The sequence below is a fragment of the Melanerpes formicivorus genome, unplaced genomic scaffold (assembly GCF_026170545.1).
Source record: "Melanerpes formicivorus ecotype bairdi unplaced genomic scaffold, bMelFor1.0.p_v2 SCAF_84, whole genome shotgun sequence".
In the NCBI taxonomy this organism is placed as follows: domain Eukaryota; kingdom Metazoa; phylum Chordata; class Aves; order Piciformes; family Picidae; genus Melanerpes; species Melanerpes formicivorus.
In genome coordinates, this window is record NW_027142436.1 from 311588 (window position 1) to 331983 (window position 20396).

The 20396-nt window shown below is 42.4% G+C and overlaps 1 protein-coding gene across 2 annotated transcripts in view; it reads right to left on the reverse strand.

The window, feature by feature from the left end:
* MTA3 (metastasis associated 1 family member 3) overlaps positions 1–20341 on the reverse strand; it is a 182423-nt gene extending 162082 nt beyond the window's left edge. The window contains exon 1 of one of the 2 annotated variants that reach the window (XM_068165121.1): positions 20056–20341. In XM_068165121.1, the coding sequence (XP_068021222.1) occupies positions 20056–20173 (118 nt within the window). In that variant the 5' untranslated portion in view covers positions 20174–20341. The remainder of the gene's footprint in view (positions 1–20055) is intronic. The other variant, XM_068165120.1, reaches the window with a different exon arrangement.
* Positions 20342–20396: the final 55 nt, after the last annotated feature.

Consider the following 20396-nt stretch of genomic DNA (forward strand, 5'->3'; position numbering starts at 1 on the left):
ATACCCTTTAGGCTGACTAGAGCTATACAATTTTCTTACTAACAACATTATGCAGTGATGAAACACAGTTTTTCATTAATGATAATACAACAACTTTCACTCTTTCTTCACAGGCAGTTTAGAGCTTTTTTTCTCAAGTGTGGAATTGTTTGGACAAAGGGAATGGGAATCCATTATCAGAGAATTTTATTGCTGAATTTCTATTTTTAATTCTCTGTACCTTTTCTGAGACCAAAAGTTGCGTTCAGCCAGTGGCAGAACTCCAGCTGTTCACATTAGAGCAGAGGTTTTAGGACAAATCAAGGATTCTTGCATCAAACATAAAAAAACCCCTCACCACTGCTCTTTTTCCATTATTGCAGAGCCAACATGAAAGTTTCATAAAGCTGTGTCAATAGTTATTATCCCAGAAAATAGCAGAGTAAGAGTACTTCCCTGGCAGCTGCTATGCAATGTCCTGTTTTGTGTCCAGTGAACTTCTTTTCAAAGGTTCCGCCTCAGCATCTTCTCTAAGTAACAAAAACCTGAATCTAACAAAACAAAGTCAAAAACCCACCACAAAACAAAAGCCAAACAACAAACCCCAACAAAATAAAATTAAAAAAATCTACAAACAAAAAAATCCACAAACAAAAAATTCCACAAACAAAAAAATCCACAAACAAAAAAATCCACAAACTTGCTAACAAAAGACAGGAGCCCTGAAGACAAATCTTCCTAAATTACTTGCTTAAGGATTAAACTGACAGGGGTCTGAAACAAAATGTTGACAGAAATATGTTTAAGTATGTAGTAATTTTAGAATAATAAACCTTTATTAGAATAAACCAAACCAGGTTGGAAGAGACCTTCAAGATCATCGTGTCCAACCCATCAACCAATCCAACCCACCCAAACAGCTAACCCATGGCACCAAGCACCCCATCAAGTCTCCTTCTGAACACCTTCAATGACGGTGACTCCACCACCTCCCCGGGCAGCCCATTCCAATGGGCAATCACTCTTTCTGTATAGAACTTCTTCCTAACATCCAACCTGAACCTCCCCTGGCGCAGCCTGAGACTGTGTCCTCTTGTTCTGGTACTGGGTGCCTGGGAGAAGAGACCATCATCAGCCTGTCTACAACCCCCCTTCAGGTAGTTGTAGAGAGTGATAAGGTCACCCCTGAGTCTCCTCTTCTCCAGGCTAAGCAGCCCCAGCTCCCTCAGCCTCTCCTCATAGGGCTTGTGTTCCAAACCCCTCACCAACTTTGTTGCTCTTCTCTGGACTCGTTCCAGCAAGTCAACCTCCTTCCTAAACTGAGGGGCCCAGAACTGGACACAGTACTCGAGGTGTGGCCTAACCAGTACTTTGGGACAAACATGATGATCCTCGTGGTCCCTTCCAACCCTGACTGATACTATGATACTATGATACTATGGTAACATAGAAATCGACAAAAGCATTGGAGAAAAGAGTTGCTTGAACTCAGGTGCTCAACTCCTTGTAGAGCTCACCCCCATGCTGACGCAACAGAAAGGAAAAGGCATTCAGACATTCCTCTTCCTGGGCTATACTTAAAGGACCTGCCTAAGTCAAAGTGGCTGAGACTGGAGTTTCTTTTAGGCATTGGCAATCTGGAAGCACAGGAAACGTCAGTTCAAGCCGAGGAAGCATTTGTGAGTATATGCAAGGAAATAAGACTCCCTTGCTAGTACAATTTCGCTACAAGAAATAAGCAGGCTGCACACACATAACTCACAGAGTTTATAAAAAATACAAAGGACTTTACAAATGATTGTTTCTTATTGTCCTAAACACCTACTTACACTAAGAGTGATTCATCAGTACAAGGGACTTTTGTAGTTCTCTGACTCAGAAATAATACATAGTCTGTTCAGTGTGAGCAGTGTTTCATCCAGTGTGAACAGGCATGCCAGCTAGTAGGGCTGCATATAGACCAGACTGGCTTACAGGCAGCTAAAAGCACATCCATGTTTTCTTTACATGATGCAGACACACCATAGCCTACAAAACCTCATTAATGAATTTGCAGCCAAAGCAGAATTTGTATTGCTTTTATTTAATTAGTCACCAAAGAAAAACATTTTTCCATGTCAATACTCAGAAAATCATCAGATAACTTTCATTTTGGAACAGGTATCATAGAAGATTTTTTTTCATTCTTTTAATTTGCAGGAATATAAATCTCAGTGTTCTTTATTGTAAGCAGTGGAAAATGTCAGCTGCTGTTGGCAGGTGTGATCTGTAATAGATGCTTCCATATCAACTTCTTTATAAATCAGGGGGGAGAAAAAATCCCAACCCTCTCACAAGAGAAAATCATCTTCTCTTGGCATAAGAAACAGCACTGGCTTTTTTACTGACTCTGAGTCAGCTCTCTCAAGACTGAGCTAAGTATGTCACTATTTTCATTAAAAAATATTTAAACAGCTTAAAGATAATTGCTGAATTATCAGTAGCCTGCAGACTTAGATGTTGAATGAAAATCTTAAAGTTGTAAGAGTACAACTAAGTGTGCAGAGAAAAATGCTGCTTATGGCTGGCAACAGGTTAAGTAGAGAGGGTAATAAAAAAGAGATATTTGGTAAAAGTTATTCAATAAGTATTCTATTTTGTAGACAAATGCTGCAGCCTTCCACATGACACTGCTTTGTTACCACACGTGATTTCATTCCCCATAAATCTTACAGTTGAATTAAGGACTAGTTGTGTGTGTGGTTCTGGACCAGTATGTGCCTCTCTTCTTCTGGCTAAATTTGCTTTAATGAAAACCATTATATTGCAACAGAAATAATACTATAGGTTTGATTGAGAGAGAGAATGATGGTAAAATAGGGTTGATGGTAGGCTGAACATGAGCCTGCAGTGTGCCCAGGCAGCCAGGAGGGCCACTGGTATCCTGGCCTGCATCAAGAACAGTGTGGCCAGCAGGAGCAGGGTGGTCATTCTGCCCCTGTACACTGCAATGGCTAGGCCACACCTCGAGTCCTGTGTCCAGTTCTGGGCTCCTCAGTTTAGGAAGGAGGTTGACTTGCTGGAGCTTGTCCAGAGAAGGGCAACGAAGTTGGTGAGGGGCTTGGAACACAAGCCCTATGAGGAGAGGCTGAGGGAGCTGGGGTTGCTTAGCCTGCAGAATAGGAGGCTCAGGGGTGACCTTATTGCTGTCTACAACTACCTGAAGGGGGGTTGTAGATAGGCAGAGGTTGGTCTCTTCTCCCAGGCAGCCAGCACCAGAACAAGAAGACACAGTCTCAGGCTGCGCCAGGGGAGTTCAGGCTGGAGGAATTTTTACGCAGAGAGAGTGATTGCCCATTGGAATGGGCTGCCCAGGGAGGTGGTGGAGTCGCCATCGCTGGAGGTGTTCAGGAGGAGACTTGATGGGGTGCTTGGTTGCATGGTTGAGTTGGTTGGGTGGTGTTGGATGATAGGTTGGATGCGATGATCTTGGAGGTCTCTTCCAACCTGGTTTATTCTATTCTATTTTATTCTATTCTATTCTATTCTATTCTATTCTATTCTATTCTATTCTATTCTATTCTATTCTATTCTATTCTATTAATCTACTGCTAAACACTAGATATGCAAGAAATGCATTTCTTCCACTTCGCAGGCACAACTCACAGATTTTTATTAATAATCTCAGTAACAGTGAAGATTTTATTTTCTAGTCAGGTTTTTAAAAAATAACATCAATTTTGCCTATCTACACCTTTAGTTGTAGCTACCAATTTATCTTGCAATTCTCATCCTAATGGAGAAAAAGCTTACATCTCTAGGCTTCAGGTTTGCACCCCATTTTGTTTGCCATTTTTACAGAAGACTTAGGTTCACATCCTGTTTCTTGTTCAGTCAATGTGAGTTTTTGTGGTCGACTCCAGCAGGGCTGGGCTAAGACCATTATATACCTTTGTTGTCTTTGACATAAGCAAAACTGCAAACCAGAGCAGCTGGAAGAACGCTTGGAGCACGCTTGGAGCATTGCTTGTGGGCTCCTAAGTAAAGCCATCATGGGCTTGAAAACACTAATACTGGATAGACACTAAGCACACCACACTGGATTTATTCAATCTCTCTCTTTCTCTCATATGATCTATTTTTCATGCTAAACACCAGCTAAAAACCTGTCAAAAGTGCTTGATGACACATTTAAGTAGAGTACAGGACATTCATCTGAGCAGAATTAAGTCAAGGACTCAACATGTGTTTGGGTTTTCTGGGGAATTGAGTCATTATGGGCAAGCAACAAAGCACAATTAACTGACAAATGTGCCCACAGTGCCTTAACGTGCCTCTGAACACTGCTTTGTGTTTCCATTGAAGACACATTTAAACTGAAATTACCAGGTACTGCTTTTCCCTTTAGTTCCGAAAATCTGAGCATTTTCTATATGCATGTGGCAAGTCTCCAGGCCAGTGTAGTGAGAAGGTGATCACTCATTCTGTTGGTAGGGAAAACTTCTAAATGGATCGGTGAATTTCAGGGACGCATTTCTCAGTGGTGTAATGTACATGCCTTCCTCTTAAATCAGGGAAATCATGCCTGCTTACACCCAGTGACTTTGTGTTCAAGTGACCTTTATTTCTAACGACAGGTAGTATCACAGAGGAGGTCACTTTGCCTGCCTGATTAACAGGCTTCTGACTAGATGTCTTGCTTCCAAAAATCAGCCTGGGCACTAGGGAATATACACAGCAGCACTCTGCAGAATAGTAGCAGTACTGTTATTTTGGAAAGTAGTGGCAGTGAGTTTACTGAGAGACAGTGACATACTTGGCTGAAGTCAGTGACATTAATTATTTTCTCAGAATGAATGGGAAGTGCAAGTATTGTACCTTTAGGTAGCCAGATTACTGCAGGCAGGTAGAGTTACCACACCAAGGAATAGGTGATGACACAAGAAACTGTGTAAGAATGAGAGATTTCCCTAGCTGCAAAGCTGGCATGTTACGTCGTTCTGAATTTTTGTCTGTGTTAAATGTTATATCTGGCAGAAAGAAAGAAACAGTTTGAAACCCCTCTTTTGTATAGCACACAGTGGACTGACAGAGAACACTTCTGCACTTGAAATACCTGAGTGTTCCCACTGTATGCAAGGGAACGTGAGACTATGCATTTCCTAGATAGGACTACAGCAAGGAGCCTAATTTTGGGTGTTGCCTTTGTGTGCCAATTTTGGCCATTTGCTCCAAATAGGAAACAAAGAAACAAACAAACAAAAATGAACATATTACATGCCTCTGGAAAATTCCCCCACTAGTGCACTTAAGCCTCTCTTCTGCATAGGGAAAGTAAATGCCAGTTCTGCTGTCTAATAGGTCTGTCATGTCCATGCTCAGTCTGTCAAGTTTTACTCTTCTCCCTGGCAGACTGAAGATTTTTGGCTCCACAGTCTTTGTGCCCATTGAGAGCTGAGCCTCCCATATACTTTACCCTTTTTCAGCTTGGGGCTTGGTTACAGCTAGGGATGGAAACTTGTAAAATCTGGATACATCAGATTAATAGTCTGCAAGTATCTGAGCTTTAATATTGTATTATATTGTCTAGAATACAGAAAAGATTGTCTGCTTGCAAACAAATTGTTCTTATAATTTATGTTTCAGTGTAAACAAAAATGCAGAGTGCATCAGCCCTCTCTCCCTGATGAGCTTCCATTGGGAGGCAAGCTGAGACTACCAAACAGAGCCAAAATTCAGTGTTTCCATTCCCCTGTCTTCCTCAAAGCTATCAGACCAACTAGTCTGAACTAGGGAATCAGCAACAAGGAGAACTTCTAGGGGAAAACACAAATCATTTTAAAAATAACCTAGATTACTTGATCCAATAGTTCTGCCATACAACTCTGAAAATATGTTAGGGTCCATCCTGCAAGTTCCACTCTGGGACAGAACTCAAAATCCTGAAGAAAGATGTGATAGAAGTAAGGAGTCTTGGGCTCAAATGCATACAGTGTGCTTGTTTTCCTGTTCTTCTAAACACAAGGAGAACCCATACTGGAGCAACCTCCTTTTATACTGTTACAGTTACTTTCCCTTTGGGAATCTGTAGAAGTTTTAAAACTACTCCACATCAACAGCAACAAAAAACCCAACTAACCAACAACAAAACAAAGGGGAAAAAGGCAAGCAGAAAAAAAAAAAACACAACCAAAAAACCCAACCAAACAAAAAACCACCAAGCAAACCACAAACAAATTGAGCAGCAAGTTATCTGGGACTAGTTTCACTGAACCTAGTACCTGAGTTTCACCAGAATCACAACCAGCAGCCTTGTCAGAGTACAGACCTCTGTGTATGTGAAATGCCCAGAAGACACCAGAGAGAAAATAAAAATGGCTCAGGCTGCTAAATCACACATACTCTGAATATACTCTGAGACTGAAGAAGCCTGCTCATCCATGTTTCTTAGATGTGCTTCCAGAAGTTCTACACTTCTTCCCAAATGAAGACTCATATCCCATTGAGGACTGGCTGGGTCCATGAACAAACATCGATCAACATCCAAACGCATCACTCAGTTCTAACAAGTGCTGCACGCCATCTGCTTTCATGAACACCAACCAACAGATACATAATGCATTGTACAGGTAGAAGGCTCTTGAACTTTGCAGTGCTGGAGAGTACAGTATAGTTCTTGTAATAATTATTCATAACATCAGTTCCCTGCAGACCTCTCCATGAGAACAGACAAAAATAGTGCACCATGACAGGGAGGGGGAAATGGCAATAAATATATCCTACCCATGGTGACTGTCAAGCCTCTCCCAATGTGACATTTTTAATGAATATTTAAGAAAATGTCATGTTTTGATTTGGTTCCTCTTTGGTAGGTGCCCAGCATTTGGGGATAAGGAAGGTTGTTTGATGAATATTTTCCTCTGCACATGAGTCATTGCATCATCTTTTCTATTTAGAAAAAAAATAACAAATGATTGAATAGTGGTGTCTGGTGATGCGAGAAGCAGGAGGAGATTTCTGGGCAGGGGCATAGCATTGCATTCTATAGCATGGAATCTGGACTCCACAGAGCTTACACTAGTGTCTGACATGTTGCTTCAGCTCTTTAGTGAGCTTAATACAATCTATGAAGCACAGATTATGGCAAGTTCATATTACTTCTATCTTTAAAAATTGAAGAGGTACATTGCTTAATAGCAGTCATGACTTAGAGGTGGCCTTTTACAGTGTTCCTCATACATCACAATGTAGAAATGGAAGTACCAACTTACAGTTGGAGCCTCTCTCTTCTTTTTTAATGGGACAAACTATGTTGCTGAGCAGCTTGCTTATTCACCTACAGATTTCTATGCTGGAAGTATCACAAGGACTGAAAGCAGTATTTGCTGCTATATTAGTCCTTAACAAATTTCAATACATTACTGAATGCATTACACAGTTCCAGAACATCATTGTTAAGGGATGAGCTGTTCTCTACAAAAACTGGGAAAACACATTAAAATTTGATCAAAATTATTTCCCCATCAAAGAGGGCAAAAGCAGCTACAGTTCTTCATGGTCTTTCTGGAATGGCGTGTTAAATAAAAGTATTAGAATAAACCTTTATTAGAATAAACCAAACCAGGTTGGAAGAGACCTTCAAGATCATCGTGTCCAACCCATCAACCAATCCAACCCACCCAAACAGCTAACCCATGGCACCAAGCACCCCATCAAGTCTCCTCCTGAACACCTTCAATGACGGCGACTCCACCACCTCCCCGGGCAGCCCATTCCATAGCGCAATCACTCTCTCTGTATAGAACTTCTGCCTAACATCCAATCTGAACCTCCCCTGGCGCAGCCTGAGACTGTGTCCTCTTGTTCTGGTGCTGGGTGCCTGGGAGAAGAGACCATCATCCGCCTGTCTACAACCTCCCTTCAGGTAGTTGTATTTACTTTCAATTGGAGTCTGCTCAACCAGTAAAAGGTAATGCTGCTATTCTAGACATGCCAGTCTTGCAATCCTTCTGAGTGCAAAACTCTGAGGCACAGAGAATCTATCATGTCACCATTCACAACTCTAATTTTTTTTTTCCATTACTATGTCCACTACCAGCCTCTGTTCCAGGGTTTATAGTTTGGCTGTAAAAGTTCATGCTGTGCTGAAATTTGTCCTGTGAGAGGTTTAAGGAACCCACGAACTATTTCCTTTTTCACTACAGAATGAATTCTGTGGTTGCAAGAGACTGTCCTAGTTTGAGTTGCAACAAAACAAATTTTGTTCAATGATTTTACTTTTCAGCTTAGTCTCTTCTATTGGCTGCACTGTCTGCAGTTAACAGCATGTTTTCATAGAGAGTGTCTGCTTCTAGTTATGATAGCTCTCAATGTTTCTAGTTAGCACCAAGGTCACTACTAAATCTTGTGTGCCACATTGAGGATGCAGAAGGAAAAGGCTGCACCTGCAGGGAGGAGCAGACAGGGCAGGTGACCCTAAACTGACTGTATTCAATATAAAGCTGAGGGATCACAAGGGCCAAGCTCTTTTATCTCCCTCGACATCAGTGGCCAGCATCCCATAAGGATTCTGCTCATTCTGCCTTTGATCCTGACCCACGAGTTCCTGAATCTAGTTCCAGAATCCAGCTGCTGGATCCATTTACCCATGTGCAACTTCTGCCACAGCGTGGGTGGTGACAGTGACTGACTGCCATCAGGAGGGTTGGGTTTGATATTGGTTTTGAACATTTTTCATTTTATTGTTAGTATTTTCATTAGTTTTCTTTTCCAAACTGTAAGTCTGTCTCCCTCTCTTCCCTCTGTGAGGGGAGAAGGGTTAATAGAGCAAGTCTATCACTTGTTCAGTGGCTGACCCAGCCCTAACCTTTGACAGAGACCTGGAGGATTGCTTTTATGTCAACAAAATAGGCCGAGAATCTAATGCCTGCAAACAGTTATACCAAGCAATTTGTAAACAAGCAATGAGTTTTATGCTACTCAGAGTATCCATCTCTTGAGCCAGCTGACCCAAAAGGTCACAATTTCTGCAATGCAGATTTCTTTCAGTGGAATTTGTTATCTAAAATTGTTTAAATACAGGACTACTGGAATACTAGACAGACCATCACATTAGTGATGGAAATTAATTATCTTGTATGCCTACAGAGACTCAGAAATACTCTGCTATAATTGACTCAGTCACAGCACCACAAATTCAGAATCATTCTGTTGATACTCTTGAGTTAATCTACAGGAATCTCAATCTTAGGGAAGGCAACAGAACTTGGTCACACAATTACAAAATTCAGCAATGAGTTGAATCTTTAAAGGCTTAACCCCATGATAAAAAGACTGCATGCCTGTCTTCTCCCCTCCCAGTACTGGATGGGAAACCACACGCTTCAGGTTGGCAGCTGGTCTGGCAGACCTGCCTGGTCTACCGGGAGGAGGAATACTCACGCGCCTCAACACACTCATCCCCACAAAGCTGCCCAAGAAGTGTGGGGTTCAGAATCACAGCTTTTCTCAACTTCCAGGGACTACTTTTTGGGGCATAACAAGAGTGTCAGAGACTAAAAGTCAGCTGCATGATCCTGCAATTTGATTAAATACTTGGCAGTGGCTGAGTATGTTTCACATTCTTTTAAGTCACTGGAATGTTGAACTTCAAAGATGAGCAGACTGTAATGAATATTTTCCAAATAATCTCTGTAAATAATAAGCTAGAGCAAAGGCTCTGCCACACCCCTACTTTCTGATGGGAACTATCAGAACATCTTTGCAGGAATGACCACAGCACAGGCTGAGTAGGGAACTCATCATCCTCTTCTTAGAGGCACAAGATGTTTGGTGCTAAGAAGAGAGAAGCAGCGAGGATGAATATATGATTTATCGAGTGGGACACTCAGAAGTAGGGCTCTGAGTGTGGCTCCTGGAAGACAGAAGCACAGGATTTCAATCCTATATTTTAATCAGTGTTTGGGGTTTGAGTAGTTTATTTGGTTCATTTTGTTTGGTTTGTTTTGGCTCTTTTGGTTTTGTTTTGTGGGTGTTTTTAAAGCTTATTTCCCCCGTTCTTATTTCGTTCTGAAGGAAAAAAGTATATAAATTACAAAAATGGTTTGGTAGAAGACAGAAAACCATTGATATAAATTGGTGAATTAGAGACACATGTCAGAATTAAAGATACAACTGTGGGAGGAAAGAAATCAAACAAACAAGGCACTGCAAACATGAGATGTCTGTTCCCAGTTTGAAATCTGTTTGGCAGCACAAATGTTTAAAGGAGTGAAAATTCTAAAGAAGAGAAGGAAGGGAGTCACATTGAAACCTACTGAGGGAATGAAAAGAGAGTGTTGATGATTCATTAACAATACTCTTCATATAATTAAGGAAGCAACGCGATCTTGAGGCCATGCTTTATGGTCTTCAGCAAAATACCACAACACAATATAACTAAGTAGAAGTCCAAATCTCCAGACAAAGAAGTTCCTTGAGCTGAATGCTGTCGCCTATGAGCAGAGACTTTCTGCTAAGGGTAGGAGCCTTCTGAAAGAAGCTACTGTAATTTCCCACCTTTGAGAAGCAGGGCAATATCTTATTTATTGAAGTGCAACACAACAAATGTGTCACATTAAATGATGTCAAGCTTTCCTAAAAAGACACCCACAATCTTCCTGATAGGATGTCAAGGCTACTTCTGTCTCATGGCTTGTTTATGTAATACTGGGAAAATAAACCAGGCAAATCACACAACTGCTATGAATCAAAGGAAAATATTATTGAGCATCCTAAATGAGTGATCCATTTTATTCTGGCTCTTGCAATTCAAATGCACATTAATAAAGCTGCCTGAGCAGCTTAATGTGCACAAACCCATTCATACTGAAAATTTACCATAAATTTTACCAGAATATATTTGCATAGTTTTGCAGATAGCATTAATAATTTGTTTCTTACCCATTGCTGCCAGGGCTTTTTCATCAATATTGTGATATTTTTCTTTTCTACTATATCCAGGCTAGAGTCAGTCCTAATTTCATGGTAAAGTTGTGCCAAAGTCACTCCAGCCTGAGCAGTTGGGTTCCACAGTTTATCACAATGGGAAGCAGAAGAATTAGGGGGGAATTGAAATTGCTGATTTTAGTTGATTAGCTTTCCATCCTGCAGGTACACCAGGAGCTGAGTCAGAGAGGTAGCGGCCATTACAGCAATGCAGGTGGCCCACTTGCTAGTTTGATTTCAGCAAGACACAACTGTTTCTGAGCACTGCAAGGTCTACTAGCAGTGCTTTCTAACACACCCCATGATGGCAAAGGAACGCATCTTTTTCAAGTGCAGTTTCATTATAGTTTTGACACACATTGAAGAGGGATACCACTGGTGAACCACTCCTCCTACTGAATCCTAACCCCCCCCCTCAAGCTGGGTAAGGAGAGGTCACCTTCCCCTCCTGTAATTAGCAGGAAAAGCAGAATTAGTGAACATACTGCAGCTTTCTATAAAGTGACTCAGGTACTGACTTCAGTGGCACTAGACTTTAGATAGGAGGGCAAGTCTGCATGTAGGTAGGATGTGCAGTTCCCTCTGCAGAAATAATCCCATGTTGAACTAGGCAAAAATGTGTGTCAAAAAGAAAAATCATGCCATCAGTACTCATACAAAATGAGGTAACCTACACCAGCAAAAAAGCTTTCACACAGAAAACAAATAAATTACACTAATGTGTATTTTTTTGCAGTGTGAAAGAAATAAAGCTGTATTTTCATGGAGAGGTTTAATCTGAAGAAACCACTTCTTAGGTATTTTGCTAACTTTCTTCTGAGACGTGATCAAGCACCAGATCGTCCTGGTGGATTTTGTTACAAGTATTTGGGTCTGATCCATACCCTCAGTGGTTATATCTTGAAGTCACAGATGAAAAATACTGTCGTAAGAAATATTGTGTCATCACAAAAAGATGCCAGACGAACTCATTGTGGCTGTGAAGTATTTCTAGGTGTGTAATAGAGAATGGTGTGATCACTAACTTCCAGAACATAATCCAGCCTCTTAAGTGATTTAACAAAGAATCATTTGATGTAAAGGGTAAGAAATTACCAGTCCTGGAAGCACTAACTTGCCCCAGTGGTACAGCAGTGAACTAAGGAAATGCTGTGTAATTTGCTTAAGTGTGGACAACAATTATGGAGGTACCTGTTGACATGCAACCCAGTGTAACAGAACCTTTTCCCTAGAAGCCAGAGTCCTCCACAATATATTGCCAGTAAGTTACACAAAGTACTGAGAGGTCTTCAGCTTATTTCTGCACAGCCACTAAAAGCAAGCTGCCATTTAACATCCTACCTGGTAAACTCAGACTGGAGTGGCTTTATTGGCTTCCCTCCAACTGTAACAGAGCTATGCTCCAGTTGTTCCTGAAGCTCCAATGATGCTGAGATTGTAACACCTCATTGTACTGCAGAACCAAGTGTGCTTATGTCATGAGGAAGGATACAAGCACGCTGCACTCTCCAGCACTGCAAGAGGCTTAGGAAAAGAGGATCTTGACAAAGGATTCTGACCTCATTTTCACTAAGAATCAAAAGGATTTCTTAGTGAACAGAAAACAAGAAACTACTGTTTCATTAATTGACTTCAGATGTAGTATTTTAAGAACCTCACAGCTGTCTTTAAGTTTAAATAAACATTTGCATAACTATTTGAGACCAGTCATTTCTATAAACCAATACAGCCAACAGGAACAGGTTCTGGGACCTCTGGAATCATAGAATGGTTTGGGTTGGAATGGACCTTAAAGATCATCTAGTTCCAACTCCCCCATGTCATAGTTATTAAATATGAATTATTAAATAGTAACAACATTATTATTTGTTAATACAAAATTAACAACTTATTTACAGTATATATACAGATTTTAGTGTACACTTGTGGGTGTAATTTCCATAAAAGGGAACAATTAGCAATTTTGAACCAAACTAGGAAAATACAAAACGGCTGTTAAACAAGGACGAGAACTAGGGTGCAATCTGCCTCTTGCCCACTAGGGGAAAACTCGACGGGCACCCTGCTGCTCAATACGGCAGCAAGATAGGAGTCAGGGGACACAATTAAGGAACTGTTGCAAAGAGACTTAGACCAATTTTTACTCATGAATTTTGACTCTCAGCATTACTGGGACTGCTGCTTTATAACCCACAGGTTACAATACCACATGTGCTAAAGCACGGGGAATTTAAAGAGGACCAAGTCTGGGGTTAAACACATGAACACTGGAAAAGACACAGTTTCACTTGAAGCTTCTTGCTAAGCTGGTTGTCACCGAGCCTCAGGCACTGGACTGGGCCCTGGCTGGCTCCCGGAGGGCAATCCCTCGGTGCTGGCAGTGCTGTGGAGTCAGCTTTCTCCCGGTACTGCGGGGTGCAGCTTGGGCTCCACTCCTAGGCAACTGTTCGGGCTATGAAGGCTGCTTCACCTGGAACAGGCCCTCAGGCAGTCCCCCAGTGCTGGCAGCACTGCAGAGTTTGTAGGGCGCAGTTAAGGGGGATGTGAGGGGGTGGAATCCCTCCTGGAGCAGCTTGCAGACTGGAGGGAGGTGGCTCAGCTTGAAATGAGTGGGTGGCTGCTTTTCCCAGGGCTTCTTCCCAGGGCTGTGGCAGGTGGGTCACCCCAGCACTTGGGCTCTTGGGCAAGTGAAACGGTGGCAGCTCCTTCTCCCGCAGCTTAGTGTCTGGCACAGGAGTGGCTGGGCACAGTTCTGGCTTTGCTGGCTGGGTTCAGCACGGGAAATTTCCTCTAGGTGCAGGAAGGGCTGCAGTGAGGTTTTTGTGTGCAAGTGGGCACATGGAGGGTGGCTTTGGCTTGCAGGGCTGCAGCTTTGTGCTTGCAGCAGACACATTTAGAACTGCCAAAAGGGATTTGGGCAAGTTCCCCCCAGCTGGCAGAGGCATAGATTCTCTCACAACTCAGGCGAGGTACTGGTTCTCCCCAGGGGCTAGCCTCCCAGGTCTCTGTCCCTTCAGGGCCCAGTGGAGTTTCTTCCTACCAGTGCGACTAGTATGACTCTAAGCTGGCTGTAGTTTCAGTGCAGCTTATGTGAAGGACTCTTTGCTGGTTCCTGGGTAAACTCTGGCACGGCTTCTTTCTGGGTTTCAGGGTAGCAAGGCTTCTCTCTGGACTGCAGACAAAGCAGAACATGTGCACGAGAGCCTGTGCAAGAGAGCAAAGTTGTTTACCGATTGGCTAACATTTATAATTTGCTTGAGGCTTGGACTTGCCCAATAGTAAATCTTGGTAAACATCCCCATTAACCTATAGCAAAGCATATGGCCAGAATTCTCCCATACAAGGAAGAAGCACAAGCACCACACAAGCATCTCATAAGGTGGGTACATGATCTTCTTCATCCCAACAAGGCAGGTTGGTTTGTTTACCCAGGCTTATTGACACCTGGCTCTTTGTTTTCTCAGCTCTGGGCTGACTACCCACTCCAGAAGGGAGGGGAAAAGGGGATTTGAGCAAAACATGTAGGGACGTGTCTTGGGCATAATTCTGGGCATATGTGCCCTCCATCACACCCTGCCATGGGGCAGGGACAGCTTCTGCTAGACCAAGTTACTCAAGGCCTCATCCAGCCTGGCCTTGAACACTTCCAGGGGAGGGGCCAAAGGAACTGAATTTTGTATGCTTGAGCGTTACACAAGACCTGATTCTGCATAATTTTAGTTTAATACAATCAAGGAGTCAGCATTAAAGAAGTAAATATTTCCCAGTTCATCAGGAAAAAAGTGAAAGGCTTTCTTTAAAATGCCTTTTTAAACTATTTAATCTGAAATGTGAAGATTAGAACAGTGTAATAGCAAGACAGAGTTTCTAGCTCTCTTCTTTTCCCCTGATATCTTAGATACCTAAAATGGAAAAGTATGCTCTTTCTCACTAGGGAATAAAAATAATTAACCAGTCTTTCTATTTTGAATATTTTTTCCACAAATCCAGTAAAACCTACTTATGGGACACTAGCTTACTGTGGTTAAGTCACACCTAATTAGACATCCAGGTTTATTATTTCCTCTACATGAGCAGGCAGGGCTACATGTGCTGCCTCCAATGGTTCTGCAGAAGTCCCTAGCAACAGGATTTCAGAGTTGCAGCTGTCTGAATTTCATTTCCAAAGACCATGGGTGACTCACCAGGGCATATGACCCAAGGTGCAAACAACACAACTTCCAAGTTTCCATTCTTGTGCTTCAACAAGGCATAACAGGTGCCTAGGGCTCAATTATGTTACCTGAACACAGGTATGAAGTGCCCTCGTATGGCATTCAGGACATCTGTGGGGAGAGTGGGCAGGACACAAATGGCTGCTGGAGCAGCACATGGAGAATAGGGGAAATGGAGGGCATCTCAGGTGGCAGTAATTTGCATAGGTTTAGGCAAGGAAGCCAAATTTGCTGAGGATGCAAGTAAAAAACAAAACCAGTACACCACACTACAAAGCAGCACCACAGCAACTCTTTGTGTTAGCTAATGCAAATAAACCCAACCAACCAAACCACCAAACAAAAATGAGTAAACTAACAAACCAACAACAAGAACCAAGCCAACAAAATGAAAACAAATAAAAAGCCCAAACCAAACCAACCAACCAAGCCACAAATAATAATGTGACAAAATAACGCTTATATGCATTTATCTGTCCTGGTTTTCCTACTCCTCTGAGAGCATAGTTTGGATTTGCCCATACACATGGCTTCTACAAATCTCAGTATTCCTCTCCATCTTCTCTGCAGTTTCCCTTCCCCTCAGTAGGCATTTAGAGAAGTATCTCACTGGTATACAACCACACTATTGTGTTGCAGTCTCCTGTGAGGGTAGTTTCATGCCTTTGAATTCCCTATTTGCAAATCTCCTTCTAAACACCTTCCTTAGGCAAGCTATGTCCTTCCCTCAGTGCTTTGTATATGCCTAGTATTCACATGTAACAAACCCGTTTACCCCAGCTAGTAGCCATCTCTGTCCATGAAAGCTTCATTTGATTCAATGATAACTGAAATTGAGCAGCCTTCAATAATTAACCCAGCATCAGGTCAAATAAACGTTGAGATTTTCTTAATATGTGAAGGGCAGCAGAAAAGGGAGTTGTCTTTCATATTAAAAAAGGCTTACATTCTGACCTACAAATACAATCTCCAGTGTCAAATTTTAATTGTGCACAGCCAAACCATCCAAATTGTTGGCATGTTTCATGAAATAAGTTAGTCTAATTATAAATGCCAACTACAGATTGTATTCTGTGCACATGCAGATACATGTGAATACCCAGCTCCCTGCTAAATGTCATTCATCCACTTTTAGAAACATTCATATTCAAAATTATTCAGATTTTTGTAAGTACCTCAGTGACAAGGGAACTTGTACTCTTATGTCAGGTGCCACCGACAATCCACACTGCATGTCACCAGACTGTTTGGCAATCACACGTGGCAGCAGGCTCATCTCCTGAAAGGCTTTTTCTACACAACTCTCAAATAGCATTTAAGTAGAAAGGCTTTGGTGCAAAGAAGTTTGATTAAAGGAAAAAAGGTCTATTTGAAACCATTTTCCCCCCAAGTCTTACACTAAAGATAAAAGCAAACTATAATCCATCTGTGCATGCCAAACCTGAAGCACTTGTTCTAATCTTTATGTATTGCTTCTTCGAGTAATTAAGGTAGGTATGGCCACATACAATGTGTTTAATACCAAAAGGCATCGGATTTCCCTCCCTGCAAGTTTGTATGTTACATCCTGAATGCTCCCTGGTCAGAAATACCATTTTGTTCTGCGTGTACAAGCCTATCATCATGGCAACTTGCTCCACAGCTAGAGTTCCTAAGCTCCTGTGTGTTGTGGTCATAAAAATGAGTGAGAATCCTGACAGTAGACCCCCCACCATAAGCCACTTTTGCTTGCACTGAAGTCAACAGCATCCAGTAAAGGACCTCATCTGGAGTTAGAAAAGATTCCTGCCACCGTGCTATACCGCTTTGCTCACATACAAAATGCAAGTAAACAATCTGTTTTTAAAAAGTAAACACAGAGTAGCACTCAAAACACAAAGCAAGGGTCTCAGTGCCAGGCCAAAGAGGTTTTGAAGCTGTAGAAGATATTTCAAATTCATTAAATACCCCTAGGATGCACTAGCACAGTTTAAGCCGTGAAATAAATGCTGATACAAAGAAAGCTATTTTTACATAATGACTATTAATTGCAAAACTCTCCTGGGCAGCAAATGATAACAACTGTAGCCCAGCAGAAGAGAAATGGCTTTGATTCAACATCCCGGTGTGTATCTCCAGATCATAAAACCCCAAATCAAACCAGCTCCCCACCATCTGAATGTAACTACTTCAAAGAGGTCTTTGTCCTATTTCAGATTATTAGCCAGCTCAGTCCTTCCACAGCGTTATGTTATGCCTCATGCTTTACCATTTAATACCTAGGTTGAAGACACTTTTGGTTGACCTATTTCAATGGCTTTATTGACTCATTTGTTTGTTACTAATCACGTACCACCTTTCACATCAGGGCAGCTGGAACTTTCAAATACTTCTTTTTCTCTGCAATGGCCTTTTTCTTTTTCTTAATATACTACTAAGCATTTTCTTTAAGGTCAACATAAAACAGAAGCATTTTGTCTCTTTCAAGCTCTCCATCCTTTCCCCCCCCCCCCCCCAAATTTCTTAAGATTTTTAGTCACAAAATTCAAACCAAACCAAAACAAACAAAAATTACTCTCACAGAAGTTTCCTGACCACAACAATCACTGAACTGACACTTGTAAATGCTGAGCAATTCCCACCAGACAATGTAAATGACCACAAGTTTACCATCAATCGCCGATTTCACAACTGCAGCGGGGTGACCAATCTCAAAATGCCCAAATGGGAACACTTACTGGAAAATTAAAAACCCTGCCTAAAATCTGAGGGTTTGTTCCCAGTAAATTGCTGCTCCTCCTGCAAAAAGGTGCTGTTTACAGCTACTGACATGAGCTACTGACACTAGAGCAAATCTCATTTGAAAGTCACTAATTAGAACTAAAATAACTAAACTTGAACCTGCCAGACAACAGGTGGGCTGGAGGGAAGGGAGGCCATCCAGAGGGACCTGGACAGGCTGGAGAGGTGGGCACAAGCCAACCTCATGAAGTTCAATAAGAGCAAGTGCAGGGTCCTGCATGTGGGTCGAGGCAATCCCAGGCACAAATCCAGGCTGGGCAGTGACTGGCTGGAAAGCAGCCCTGAGGAGAGAGACTTGGGGGTGATGGTGGACAAAAAGCTCAACATGAGCTCTCAGTGTGCACTTGCAGCCCGCAAAGCCAATCAGATCCTGGGCTGCATCAGGAGAAGTGTGGCTAGCAGGTCGAGGGAGGTCATCCTCCCCCTCTACTCAGCCCTGGTGAGACCCCACCTGGAGTACTGTGTCCAGTTCTGGAGCCCCTATTACAAGAGGGATCTGGAGGTGCTGGAAGGTGTCCAGAGAAGGGCCATAGGGATGATCAGAGGGCTGGAGCACCTCTCCTATGGGGACAGACTGAAGGAGTTGGGGCTGTTCAGCCTGCAGAAGAGAAGGCTCCGAGGTGACCTCATTGTGGCCTTCCAGTATCTGAAGGGGGCCTACAGGAAGGCTGGGGAAGGACTTCTCAGGATCTCAGGTAGTGATAGGACTAGGGGGAATGGAATGAAGCTGGAGGTGAGGAGATTCAGGCTGGAGGTGAGGAGGAAGTTCTTCACCATGAGAGTGGTGAAACCCTGGAATGGGTTGTCCAGGGAGGTGGTTGAGGCCCCATCCCTGGGGGTGTTTAAGAGCAGGCTGGATGAGGCTCTGGCCAGGCTGATCTAGTGTGGGGTGTCCCTGCCCATGGCAGGGGGGTTGGAACTAGATGATCCTTGTGGTCCCTTCCAACCCTGAATGAAACTATGAAACTATGAAAACATTGCTGCTGTCTGGCTAGCCTTTGCTTACACGGAATGTTTCACAGTGTTATTCTGAAGAAGGAAAATGTTGTGTTACATATTCCAAAGACATTAAAAACCAAAACCAGAGGTCACCTCACCAATGGCAGCACTGAAGTTTTGTGAGCACAGCACTTGACCTGTTCAGCTTCACAACATAGCACATGAAGCTTCATTAAATGATTTCTAGTACATAAACTCTAACTGGTATTTCTATACAGTTGGTAAATGGATGTCTTCAGACCACGATATCTCTACTCTCTCCCACTGCAAGCTCCCTGTGAGAAATGGAGTTAAAAACTATGGAACAGGAAGCGTGACAAATTCCAAGGCCAGGAGCACCCGGATAACTCATTGTTACTGCCAGAGTTCCAATCAAGTTTTACTATTAATTGTTTTTTTTTTTTAACAGATATTCTAGTAATTGTTCCTGAAAGAATGGAATACAGAAGCATACACATCAAAGAAAGGTGAAGAGGTTTAAAAGTCTTTGTTGCTTATAAAATTAACAGCCAGACAAGATATATTAACTGAACGCAGCTGCTGGAAGGAGAAACCGTTGCAGCTATGTGAAAACAGACACCAGCATGACTAAACAGAGGTAAAAAATGAGCTTAATGTGGAACAACGCGCTGCCGGGTATACTTCACTACGTTTTGTAATTGGAGTTTGGGTGGGTTTCTTGTCATCGCGGTAAATGAAGAGAAAAATGACTAATCGTGACCTCTAGTGGATGCACTGACTAACAGCCACAGCAGAGCCGGCGGAATCCTCCTGGGGGGAACGTGGACATTTACCCGAATATCTCTCGAAGTAGTTTTTAGAGGATGCAAATAGGGTTAAAAATAGCAGTGCTTAATCTCATTCCCCTTAAAGCAAAACAAAACCCAGAATTCGATGACAATTTATTTTGATACACCTATGTGTGCCTTACAAATCTCATCTGAGAAACTAATATGGCAGCAACAACTGAACCCCCCCAATCCAAAACGACAAATACATCTGCCTAGAGCCACAAAGATGGGGATGGGGAAAATGCCCGTTTAACCTGGATGTCCTTTTACAGACCCAGCGCTTGAGCGACAAATCTTTGGCACTGGTGTTAAAAGGATATACTCACCTGCTCTTACAGCTGGAGACTCATTCACAACTGAAAGCACCTCAGTGAAAGGGAGAACTGTGTCTTCGCTGATTTTACGATATGACGCTCCAGATGTTAATAAGCCTAGAAAACACATCAGCCTGGAGAACTGTCATATGTGGCTTAAAAAAAGATATAATAAAAACAATCAGTAATGCCAATCAAAAGTCCATGCACATTAATGAAATCAAAATCAAAGCTTTGAAAAGCAGACAGGGTCGTGCCAGCTGATGGGTGTTTTAATGTTGTAGATAGGGCATTAAGTCCACAGAGCGCCTCAGAAGTACAGACGGGAGGCAGGGGTGTGTGGAAGCAGGGAA